Source organism: Lampetra fluviatilis, chromosome 38, assembly GCF_964198595.1.
Source record: "Lampetra fluviatilis chromosome 38, kcLamFluv1.1, whole genome shotgun sequence".
Taxonomy (NCBI): domain Eukaryota; kingdom Metazoa; phylum Chordata; class Hyperoartia; order Petromyzontiformes; family Petromyzontidae; genus Lampetra; species Lampetra fluviatilis.
In genome coordinates this window covers 4,746,840-4,760,073 of record NC_136312.1, presented here as the reverse complement: position 1 = coordinate 4,760,073, position 13,234 = coordinate 4,746,840, and the positions used below count along the sequence as shown (strand labels likewise).

At 49.3% G+C, this 13,234-nt stretch overlaps 1 protein-coding gene across 1 annotated transcript in view; it reads left to right on the top strand.

Moving 5' to 3' along the window:
• Positions 1 to 4,629: 4,629 nt before the first annotated feature.
• The window catches only part of LOC144945583 (inter-alpha-trypsin inhibitor heavy chain H4-like), a 44,529-nt gene continuing 35,924 nt past the window's right edge, over positions 4,630 to 13,234 (top strand). Inside the window, exons 1-3 of the mRNA XM_078874070.1 lie at positions 4,630 to 4,846; positions 6,815 to 6,978; positions 8,175 to 8,285. Coding sequence (XP_078730196.1) covers positions 4,763 to 4,846; positions 6,815 to 6,978; positions 8,175 to 8,285 — 359 coding nt within the window. The 5' untranslated portion in view covers positions 4,630 to 4,762. The remainder of the gene's footprint in view (positions 4,847 to 6,814; positions 6,979 to 8,174; positions 8,286 to 13,234) is intronic.

Here is a 13,234-nt window from a genome sequence, read left to right as displayed (position 1 = left end):
TATAACACAGATCAGGGGGAAAATCTAAATATTTATTTAATTGATTTTTTAAATCCTTTATATTAAGTTCACTTGCTTGCTTGCTTGCGCGCTTACGACCGTGCAAATCTTTCGGTCGATTTTTAACCCACTTCCCGTGATCCAATCGAGCTGACATTTTGCACACAGACTCGTTGTGCGTGACAATTTATTTTCGTGAAAAAATGTTTCCATAACTTTACACTTTTTAGGAATTTTTTTTTTTATATTTAATTACCAATTGCTTAATGGTGGCAGGCAATCATCTGACCCATATGTGGCAGCCATCTCAAGCCAGAGGACGAGAGGACTCTAGCCGCCACGCATATAAAGGATTTATAGTGAAAAACTTTGTTTTTACGGGTTAATTTGTTTTACTTTTCGTAACAGCTATTTTCATTAGAGTATGATAGGTGAGTACTCTTAGGCTTTTTCGGTAAAGTCACGTAGGTAAAAAAATAAAATTAATAGAAGTAATAATAGAAATGAAATAATTAATATTATTACTTCTATTAATTATTTTTTTTTACCTACGTGACTTTGCCGAAAAAGCCTAAGAGTATGAATCCTTGCAGTCACGAACGCTTCAAATCTAGAATATGATAGGTGAGGCTCTGCCTCCCCTGCCTCCCCTGACCGCACGTCCCTGGTGTCGAGGTGTTATCGGCCAACGAATCATTGCTTCGAGGTGTGTGGATGTGGGAGGTGGGAGGGGGGGGGTGGTTAACCGGAGCACCCGGAGAAAACCCACGCGTGAGAGGGGGCAACATTCAATCCCCGTAAAGATGGCAACAGATGGAGATGATCTTCTTGGTTCTTTCGGTAAAGTCACGTAGAATGGAAATAATAAAATAATAAAAATAAAACATAATAAAATAATTCTCACGACGTTTCGGCCACAACGCAAGCAGCCGTCCTCAGGTGAAGACCAGGTCTGTCGGGGAGACAGCGTCTGAATGAAACAGCACCATGCTTGGAGCGTATATTTAAGCCGGGTGGGAAGGGGGGGGAGGGTTCCTTGACAAAATAATTTGCATATCAAGAGGAATTTAGCATATTTATGGGAAATGCAGGTATGTGATTAGTACTACTTATGCCCGTGCATTATGCAGGATTAGCAGCATCAAAGGGAGGGGATATGGGAAATGCAGGTATGTGATTAGTACTACTTATGCCCGTGCATTATGCAGGATTAGCAGCATCAAAGAGAGGGGATAGGGGTAGCATTAATAAAGGGAAGGAGTGTTAATAGTAGATGGAGATGAGTTCACTCGACCACCCCCCTGACGAGCCAATGTTACAGGATGGCACCCTCCTCAAAGCCATGGGAGATGCAACAGATTGAGATTTGCCTGCACTCTCGGCTTGCTACACTGCCTTTTACTGGCGATCCGGGGTGTACGGCGACTCCGTGGTGCCCACCCCGCGGGAAGGAAGTCTCACAGCGACATCTGAGTGTTTTGTGTTTCTCGTCCTTCGCCCGCACCTCCGATTAGCTATATATAAATGTTGTGTCGTTAAACCCGCCACCACCCGACACAGCCAACTACTAGTAAGGGTTGTCACGTAAACAGAACGTGCCAATTCGTCGATAGTACAGCACACTGGGGTGTTGGAGAGCCAAGCCACAACATTTACAATCCGAGTACGATTTAGTGATAATATTGTTGTTTTTTTTTGTGGCTAGGCGGTTGATGGGATCTCTGTTGATTTTGGTATAGCTGCCATCATAAAGAAGGTCCTGAATTTTGTTGTTGTAAGTGGTTTTACCCATGATGACAGCGGCATTGCCCTTGTCGGCTGAGAGGATGACAATGCCATCTCTGTTTTTTAATTTAGAGAGTTCAAAACGCTGGTCCTTGCTAAAGTTGCTAATGGGTTTCTTAGCGTTTTTGAGGATAGCAGCGATTTCAGATCTAGCAACGTCTTCCGGGATGTGTACCAAACCTTTGAGGGCTACGTCGACCTGGGCAATTATATCATCCACTGGGATGTGTTTATGGGTGACTGTGAAATTCAACCCTTTAGCTAGTACCGATTTTAGGCTGTCGGAAATTGGGATATTACTATGATTGATGACAATCTTGTTAACATCTAATTTTTACAGGTAGGAACAACAGTTCCACACTGCCCACCAGGGATGATTTGTCTGTCGTGCATAGCCACGCCCTCGATTTGTTATTCATAGAGCGCTTCGGGCGGGCTCAGCACCACGTGACGCGCCGCCCCACGCAGCTTGCGCCGAGTGACACGGATCGCACGAATGCGCTGTCCAACCAAGTTCCTACCTGCCCACCCTGAAGGAACGTGTTTAACTTGTGGCTCTGGCTTTAACGTGTGGCTCTGGCTTTATACCTACGTGACTTTACCGAAATAACCAAAGAGTATGGATTCTTGCAGTCACGAAAGCTTCAAATTAAAATTGAACCGCCTCTACGGGGAGAGTTTACACACATCTGTTGGAGTTTTTAACAGACCGCGAGACAAGAAGGCTCACCTGATCGAGTCGCTAACCTTTCTCAAGAGATGCCGCGATAACAAGGTAATACCGATCACATTTACACTCACATCTGCTTCAATTCTCCTAATGCTAAATGGATCTTGTTCAAAACTAGCCTATCGCTTATCTCAGAGAGAATAAGATTTCTCCGATTTGAACTTGATAATTTAGACAAGACTCTCTTACAATCACACTTGAAATTAACAGATTAAATGTCCACTTCTGATTGGGACGATGTAGATGACATGATCGTTTCTTCTGCTACTTCAATGTCAACGAAATGTAAAGTTAACTTGTTCGCTAAATTCAAGCTCCTGTCAAAAAAAAAGCCAGAGCCACACATTAAAAAATTTGATGTTAACAAGATTGTCATCAATCATAGTAATATCCCAATTTCCGACAGCCTAAAATCGGTACTAGCTTAAAAGGTTGAATTTCACAGTCACCCATAAACACATCCCAGTGGATGATATAATTGCCCAGGTCGACGTAGCCCTCAAAGGCACATCCTGGCAGACGTTGCTAGATCTGAAATCGCTGCTATCCTCAAAAACGCTAAGAAACCCATTAGCAACATCAGCAAGGACGAGCGTTTTGAACTTGCTAAATTAAAAAACATAGATGACATTGTCATCCTATCAGCCGAAGAGGGCAATGCCACTGTCATCTTGGATAAAACCACTTACAACAAAAAAATGCAGGACCTTCTTAATGATGGCAGCTATACCAAAATCAACAGAGATCCCACCAACTGCCAAGCCACAAAAACCAACAATATCATCACTAAATCGACTTCTCTAATTGATCAGACCAAGCAGAGCTCCCTAAAGCCTTCGGCTGCTAGACCACCCAGATTTTATGGCCTTCCAAAAATCCACAAAGAAGGTACCCCGCTCTGTCCTATCGTCTCCACCATTAACTCACCCACCTACAAACTGGCCCGATTTCTGTCAGAGGCCCTGCTTCTTTTCACGGGCAAGTCCACCTCAGCTGTACTTAACTCAGCTCACTTGGTTTCTCTAATCAAGGACATCTCACTGTCTCCAGATGATTTGCTTGTCAGTTTCGATGTATTCTCTCTGTTCACCAATGTATCTGTACCGGACACCATTGCAATCATTGAAGACTTGGTCCAACAAGGACTGAATCCAGATGTACCAACTTTGGTAAGGCACTGCCTTACCAACACATACTTCACCTGGAATGGTACATTCTACAAACAAAATAAGGGTACCCAAATGGCTTCTCTCTAATCGCCAGTGGTAGCGAATGTTTTCATGGAGAAATTTGAGACAGATGCCATCCGGACATCCTTCCTTGTGGAAGAGATACGTAGATGACACGGTCGCCATCTGGCCACATGGCCTGCCAGCACTGAGCCAATTTCTCAATCACATCAATTCCAGACACCCGTCTATCAAATTCACCATGGAAGTGGAAAAGGATGGCAAGCTACCATTCCTGGATGTTTTGATCGAGAAGAGACCTGATGGCTCGTTGGGACATTCCGTGATGTCTTGCTTAAACGAGCATTGAGGCATTGGTGTTCACCTCCTGCTTTACAGTCCTGCAAAGCCAGTGGTGGAAATTCCACATTCCAAGGACAGGGGCGAGTCTCTTCATAGGAACAGCTTCCCCGTTTAAAGTGGCGCTGACCTTGAAGCCAGGATTCTGACTGTGAAGAGACGGAATTAAGTGTTAAATCTTCACAAAGAGGTGCCCACCCCTCAAGACTACAACAGCACTGAGCCCTCGGCCAAACTGAATCCAGCCCTTCTTGTCAACAGCGTGGGTTGTGGCATGGCAGGCAGCCAGTGTTGGCCTTGACTGGTATCTCATCTCAAATATTGACCCAGTTCCTCCACCTCCTGCTCCCATCACCCCCAGTGGTCCACGTTCCCATCTAAAACTGCGTGCGCGGGGCTTTTTTTTAAATTCCTGACAAAACAGCAAGCACATATCCCCTTTATGGGAAACGTGTGCAATCCCCACGCCGATGTAAAATCAACATTCACCCCCCACCTCCCAACCCCGTGACCACACACACACAAACAAAAACCCACACAACAGATCACTCTTTGTACTCGCGGTTCGGTAATCCATAAAACGAAGCGAGCACGCGCGTGTGTGTGTGTGTGCGCGCGCTCGAGAGAGAGGGAGCGAACGAACGAGCGAGCGATCGTGAGTAGGAACCGAGAGAGACGCTGCAAGAGGTGGGGAAAGCAACACGTGAGTCCAGGAGCCATGGCGAGACTTCGTCTGCTGGGCTTGTGTCTCGCGCTCGCTCTGCCGACGTGGACTGGAGCGGGTCCCGTCGACGGGAATGAGGTGCGTGTTGTGCTTTACGCAGTTCGTTGAACCCCTACTTAAAACTATTACGCAATGTTTTTTTTCTTTTACCAGGTAAGATCCCCAGGTTTTTTTTGCAGAAGCGACCCTAGCCATCGCAAATGACAGCTCGACGAGGTGGCAGCTCATCGTCATCACGTGGACATTTATAGCAGCATCCAAATACTCTAAACGCGTGACCTTGATTCTAAATGTGGAGGGGAAAACCGGAATAATAACTTCACTCCAGTAGGTGACATTGGTGGTGCAATGGTTAGCGCACGGCACACTCTGTACCCACCAACCTGGGTTTTATTCTTGGCCATGGCTAGCGTCATTGGCGAGTGATATCCAAACCAGTCCTCTTGGGTCGATCCCCTCCCCTGTACTTGAACTGATCGGTGTGGTGAAATATGGTCAAAGAGCCCCCCACGACGAACACGAAGTGGGGAGAACCGGCGTTGGGATATGTGTATGTTCATAAGCTGTTATTGGCCACACTCAAGTTGCCTTTGAGCCCGGAACCTTCAGATTTAACTGGAGCCCAACGTTGCAACCTTTTTTTTTTAACTACTTCGATCTTTTCCTGGAGCTCATTGCCAACTCGTCGTTACTATTGCTGTGTCATCGACAAATGGGGCGCCACGGTGGCTAGGAGATGTTAACTACCTCGCCTGGTATACAGGAGGTCGTGGGTTCTATTCCGACCCTGACGCCTGCTGTATATTTAGAGTTTGCGCGTCTCTCTCCTCGTGGTCGCGTGGATTTTTCTTTGAGTCCTCCGGATTTTCTCTCCACATTTAGAATCAACGTCACGCGTTCAGAGTATTCGGCTGTTATAAATTCCACGTGATAAGCCACTTCGTTGAGCTATCATTTGTGGCCAGGTCGCTTCTGAAAAAATAGCCACGTGTTCCTTACCTGGTAAAGAAAAACAGGTAATCGTTTTTTTATAGTTTAAATCTGACATGGCTCATACTTTGGCCATTTTATCTTTGTGTCGGTTTTGTTTCTCAACACAATTTGCAACGAACATTTTCGCACGTCGCTGTCAGGAGCTTTCTCGAAACCGTGGCACCGCTTCCCGAGTCCCCTTCACGTGTGTATCTTGCAATTCCATGCCCTTTCTCAGTGGAGCCACTCCATTTTCGTAAACGGTTTTCAAGTGTTTTTTTTAGTTTTTTAAACATGAATCATTACATTTTATAACACCGCGCTGCACGGTTGTTCGCTCCTCGCTCCCGAGGAGAGAGAGAGAACGACTTAGGAGGCGCAAGAAACCGCAGACACGTGGGAAAGGCAGCTCGGCGCTAAAACGGTGCCAAATTGGCCCCCGCCCCAAGGTCTGCGGTTCTCTGCGTATTAAGGTGTTGTTCCAATTAATTCGTTTTTATACGTGCGGGATGAAACAGGAGCACCTGGAGAAAACCCATGCCTTGCGCGAGGAGGCAGCACTCCATCCCCGTACAGATGGAAACAGGTGGCGATTAGTCCATATGCTGTACGCCGTCGTTTTGAAAGACATTGTATTCACTGCAGAGAACTGTCGCGACACGACCACCGCACTCGATGATAGCGGGCGCCAAACTGTGCCACACACCCTCCCGCATGGCCTTGTGGGAGCCTCGGTACGCCTTCTAACCTGAAGACGTGCCGATAAAGATATGTCATTTTAGGTCTTCTTCTGATTCCGTTCCGATGAGACGTACACGTACGAAACAACTGATGATGTACACGTACGTCATCGAAAGGGTTAAGTCTGAAGAAACGTTTCCATTCCAACTGCCGCACAGAGGAGCCGAGTCTGTGTGCATTCAGCACAGAGCGGGCAATCGGCCTTCGCCCGACATTGGTGCCCTCTGAGACTTGGGACTTTATTTCAGCCGGTAAGACCCACTGAGCGAAACAGCTCTCTTTACGCGGACCGATCCTCGCTCACTGCGGCGGTGCGTACGTCCCCGCTCGCAGGACGCCACGCCGAAGATAACGGAGATGAGCGTCGTGTCGCGGATCACGTCGCGATACGCCCACACCACCATCAACAGCTGGCTGCTCAACACGGCCTCGCGCGGCAAGGAGGTCACCTTCCACGTACAGCTCCCGGAGGCCGCCTTCATCTCCGCCTTCTCCATGTGAACTTTCATTATTTCCGTCGTCGGTGGTCTGCGGAGCGGCGGCAGCGTCGCCAAAACAACGCGTAGACTGTCGACGTTTTGCCGCTGCCGTTACGCTTGCATCGACGCGGAGGGGAAGCCTCGTCGAGTCTTCAGTTTCCTTTTTTTCGGGAGGGTCCCGTTTGCGCAGGAGGGGGTGGGCGGGCGGGGGGCGACGATGTGTGAAAAAAATAAGAATCGGTTTTGCGCTTAGTGACAATAAAACAGGTGTGAAGCTGTTCAAACTCCAAATGGATACCTTTTGCAAGGAATCAGGTCCGCGTTAATGACATGCACTTTGTGGCAATAACATGCATGCAAACAAACATGCTCACCGGTGTCACACCAGGGAACGCCATGAGGTGAACAGTACAAATCAGTTTCAAAGACAATGCATACATTTCCACAAGTATGTGTGGTTAATACAGACTTGATCCCTTGAAAAAGGAATAATCTATTTGGTGTTTGACCATCTTAACATCTGTTTCATTGTCACAAAGGGGAAAACCTCTTCTTATTTTTTCATACTTTGACACTGGCAAAAGTTTTTTATACGTATAAAAATGCTTTAATACATTGATGATGTCTACAGTGTCATCATCCTTAAGGTTTTTCCCGATACCCTGATGAAGCCCTCATATATGGCTGATAGGTACGCATCTCCATTGGAACCATGTTATAGCGACCTCCTACAGCGCCGTTTCACACAGCGCGACGTTTACCAAGAATGCATCCTGAGCGCCGCGAGAGGCGTGGCCGTATTTGAATTGAGCAAAGTGATAAGAACCCGGGGAGGGGGGGAAGGCGATGGGTAGAATTCAATAGTGGAGGTGCGCGAGGGAAGAATCAGGAGGAGAAGGCTGTGTGTGGCCTGCTGTGTGGTGGTTGAACACCGTTGTGTGAGCGAGACTCGCCAATGCCGATGGGACATGTTAAGATGATGAAGTAAGAGAACACGGACATAATTCTAGTAGTTACCATCACGCATCTTGCGTGTTATCGCGGACTACGCTTTAGCCCTACATTGTACATTATTTATTACAACGCGATTTTTCCCATCATGCTGTGCTCTTCCGGAGCGCAACGACCGCCGCCGCTATAGGAGAACGCAGCCTTGAAGGCCCGCTCGTGTCGGACGATGACATGACCCCGTTTTGTGTTCCACCGTTGCTCAGGACGGTACGGAACAAGACATACCCCGGCGTTGTGAAGGAGAAGGAGCAGGCTAAGCAGGTGTACTCAGCGGCCGTGGATCGGGGCTGGTCGGCCGGGCTCGTTGCTACCAGGTGAAAGCCTCACAGATGTCACCCCCCCCCGACCCACCCACCAACTCACCCATCCACCCACCCACCTACTCACTCATCCACCCCCCCACCCATCCACCTACTCAGTCATCCACCCCCCCACCCATCCACCCACCCACCTACTCATCCACCTAACCATCCACCCATTCACCCTCCCCACCCACCCCCCACCCACCTACTCACCCACTCACCCACTCACCCATCCACCCACTCACCCACTCACCCATCCATCCACCCACCCACCCACTCACCCATCCACCCACCCACCGACTCACCCATCCATTCACCTACCCACCTACTCAATCATCCACCCACCCACCTACTCACTCATCCACCCATCCACCCCCCACACCCACCCACCTACTCATCCACCCATTCACCCCCCCCACCCACCCCCCCACCCACCTACTCACCCATCCACCCACCGACCCACCCACCAATGCCTCAACCTGACCCAGGCAATGCACGGTTTCTCATTTCTCTTGATGTACGTCCATACGTATGTTGAACTTCTTTCGTGGCGAGCATAGTATTGATGGTTCAATGAGCCACTCTGTCTACAGGAAAGCCACCCATACGGATGCTTACCTAAAACCGGATTCCCACCACCATCCATCCCAGAAGAATTCCCTCATCAAGACTCTATATCATAGAGCCCAATGCATCTCCGACCAGGAACACATTTCCAGTGAACTCAAACACGTACGCCAAGCTCTTAAGGCTAATGGTTACTCCGACTACACAATCCGCAAAGCCATCACTCCAACCATCAAGAAGGATCCTGTTGAGGAGCCTTTCAAGACCATCACCTTACCCTACATTGCTGGGGTCACAAAAAAGATCTCCAAAATCCTGATTAAACACAAGATCCAGGTCCGATTCAACACAGTACATAAAATCCGTGATCTGGTACCGTCTGTAAAAGATGTGGTTCCAGACATACAGTACCCTGGCGTCTACAAACTAAGTTGCTTCTGTGGTAGCAGTTACATTGGGGAAACCAAACGACATGTCTCGGACCGCATCCGTGAACATAAAGCAGACCTGAAACACGGTAGGACAAACACCTCAGCCGTGGCAGATCACTGTTACAACTCAGTGGGCTCACATGACATTGACTTCTCCAAAACAGAGGTTCTCTGCAAGCCATCTGGCTATCATGAGAGATTCGTTCATGAGGCGATCCACATATACAAACACAGAGACAATTTTAACCGAGAAGATGGATTCTGGCTTAGCAATCATTGGAAGGACGTAATAAACCATTTCGGATCTTAACTGATTGTGTTCACGTTTACGGTGACTTTCAGACCGCGTTTCCACTCACTGGCATTGTATTCTCCGCAGGGAATGGATTCTTTGCTCCGCTGCAAGTTTTCCCCCCACACTCACCCATTGACACGACAGTCAATGGTACAGTGTATAATAACAAATAGTATAACATTTATATGCTTAATACAATGTACAAAGTAATATATAGTATAGTAATATATAGTATCGTAATTGTATAGTAAACATATAGCAGTGTGATATACATTAAGGTGGGTAGAATAATACATAGTGTTATATTAAAATGTATAAGGGTGGTTTATAGCAATACAGTATACAGTATATAATTTAATGTTGGGTTTATCTACGGCAGTATATAGTACGTTGTATGCTCGTGTGATGTAAGAGAATAAAGTTTAGATGGAAGCATATTATATAATTTTTACGACGTAGAATTGTAATGTATTACTTGCTGTGAGTAACTCAGCTTATTGTAGAGTATAGTAAGTATACTGATGGTGCTATGCAGTTTATACTTTAGTTTTTTTTTTATGTAGTTTATACTTTAGTTTTCTACGTGGTTGTTTAGTAACTGCAGCTACATACTATTAACATTCCTTTCCTTTGTTAATGCTACTCCCTGCACCCTCCCTTGGTGCTGCTGATCCTGCATAATGCATGGGCATAATATGACTTTGAAACCCCCCCCCGCCCACCTCCTACGCATTTCCCATGAATATGCTAAATTCCTCTTCATATGCACATTCTTTTTTGTTAAGGCGCTCTTCTTGCACCTCCAACCCAGCGTATATATAAGCTCCTAGCTTGGTAGTGTCTCATTCTTCACCTGAAGACGGCTGCTTGCGTTGTAGCCGAAACGTCATGAGAATTATTTTATTATGTTTTATTTTTATTATTTTATTACTTCTGTAGTACCGTTGAGGACGCGTGGACACCCGAGTAGAGGCACACGTATTTATTTCACAACAGTCACTGGGGACATACAGTACTGGAGGGGGTATCGGCCCCCTCACCCGGATAGCTGGGAACACACGGCTAGCTACCCCTAGCCTGCCTCCTAATCCTCCAATTACTGGGCTAGGGGAGGCTGTCTGGCCCGACACTGGTCAGTCGGGCTACGGTACCCGGAGTCCCAGAGTCCTGGCTCTGGTTCACGGGACCACGCCGCTGGCTCGGTCCTGCGCGGCCCTGACAAGGGCGGCGTCCCAGGGGAGTCCAGGGCTCTAGCTAGGCAGTCTTCGGTCTTCAAGAGTTTACTTAAACATTCTGCCCCGAGCCCTCTGACACATCCCCCTTTATACTCCACCCCCGCTGAGGGGTGGGGCCCCGGGCTGCCTGGTGCGGACGTCGTTGAGAGCACCCCCCCCGTGCACTCACGTAGCCCCGCCCACTGTGTTTGTTTCCCATAAGCTGCCATGCATAACGGCTCTCTCTCTAACACCCCTACACATACAGCTCCTCCGTAACACCCCTACATCACCCCCCCCTGTACAGCTCGCAGCCGTCCCGGCTGCAACCTTGACAATAAAAGTTTATTCACCCCTCGATCCCCCAGCGTGTGCCTCATTTTTACAACAATAACGCAACGAGAAGAACAACAGGAAGGGAAAATAACCCGACGCACCCCACCCCCGAATAAATACGAAATCCGTACAACCAACGTATATACATTTTTTTCAGGAAACCCCCCAGCACACACACAACACACAGCGAACACAACATTCGTACAATGCAATGTGCCAGGAGCACACCACCGACGCCGCACACAGTGAGCATAACATGTGAACGTACACAGGAAAAAAAATATTTCAAAATTTTTTTTTTCTTTTTTTCCTTTTTTTCCCCATTTTCACTCCGTGCGTCACAAGAGTCTGCGCATTTTTGCGCGCGTCCTCGCCACAGGCCCGTCACACGGGATAACCCCGGCCGGCAGGCCGTCGGGTGGCAAGTGTCCATCTCCGAGTGAGTCTGTTGTTGACGTCGCAAGACCCTCGGCATCCCCCGTGGGGGTCGTCGGGCGTGAGCCCGTCACTCCCGGTGCACCTGGGGGCGGGACAGCCGGCAACGCGTCAGGCGAGAGCAGCGGAGACGAACTCTTTGAGTCGGTCGCCCCCCCACATGTTTGGCCACGCGCGTGTGTAGTGGGACCTCGCACCGCAACGAAGGGTTTGAGCCTGGAGGGGTGTACAAACCACCGGCGCTTCCCCCATTTAATGCGTACGCACTGAGGTCTCAGGACCTCAATCACCTCGACGGGGCCCCGCCACGGCCGCACCAGTTTTGAGGAGGTCGCGAGCGGTACCTGTGGACAGTGCAGCCATGCCCTGTCCCCCGGCTTCCACTGTAGCACATGCGCGCGACCCAGTCTGAGGCGCTCATTAGCCCTCTGCCGCATGTCAGAATTTTGCATGGCAGCATCCCGCGCCTCTGTCAATTTTTCCAGGTTAAATTTAACATGTTCGGCCAATTGAGTTTTTCCCTGTGGCGCTGGGATCTGCAGCTGGGCCCGAACAGGTGGGTCAGGTTCGCAGCCATACATAAGGAAGAAGGGGGAAAATCCCGTGGCAGCATGGGGGGCCAATCTGTATGCTGCCAGGACCCCCTGAATTTTCAAGTCCCAATCTGTCTGTGAGTCCGAAACCTGCTGTGACAACATCGACGTGATGGTACGATGCAACCGCTCGACCATCCCGTCGGTTTGTGGGTGATATGGAGAGGTCCGAATCTTTTTCGTGCCCAGGATCTCACAGACCTGTTGAAGCAATTTGCCAGAAAATTTTTTACCCTGGTCGGTCAGCAGCCGCTCGGGAGCACCTTTGTCAAGGACATATCCCTGGACAAAGGCCTCCACGATGGCTGCTGCCGACTGGTTGGCCAGGGGCCAGGCCATAGGCCAGCGCGTGAAGTACTCCACCCCGGTTAACAAATATCTATTTCCCCTGGGGGTGGCGGGGAACGGTCCCAGAATATCCAGCGCGACAAGTTCGTTCACTCGGGAGACCCTGATAGACTGCAGGGGCGGGTTCGACTCCCTAGCTGGTGGTTTCCGCTGCGCACACCTAGGGCACGACCCTAACAGATCCCCGACATCCCTTGTCATGCCCGGCCAAAAAAAATCAAGTTGGAGCAAGGCCAGGGTCTTTTGGGTTCCCAGGTGGAGGAGGCGCTCGTGAGCGGCCCACACCACCCTACCCCGTAACCCCGAAGGGACCACCAGCCGGTGTCGATGGGATTTCTCGTCCCAATGCATTAACAACCCACTGAGCATTTCCCATGCGTCGGCATCACCCCTCCCCCGCCCCCGGTCCCCGACGCGGCGGCGCAACGCAAGGAGGGAGGTATCTTCCATCTGCAACCGCCCCCATTCCGTGGCAGGCAACCCCAACAGGGAATCAGATCCCTGTTGTGCGATGGAATTCGTCATTGGCGCTGCGTCGTCAGCAGCCGCCAAGACCGGAACAGGCATTTCACCAGGATGCCTGCACCGACCCGACCCCAGGAGGCATGCGCATTCGGGGGTGGTTGGCATGCGCGACAGAGCGTCCGCGTTGGTGTGGCGAACGCCCTTACGGTACGTGGTCTCAAAATCAAAATCCTGGAGAACCTCCAGCCATTGAGACAATTGTCCCGATGGTTGTTGG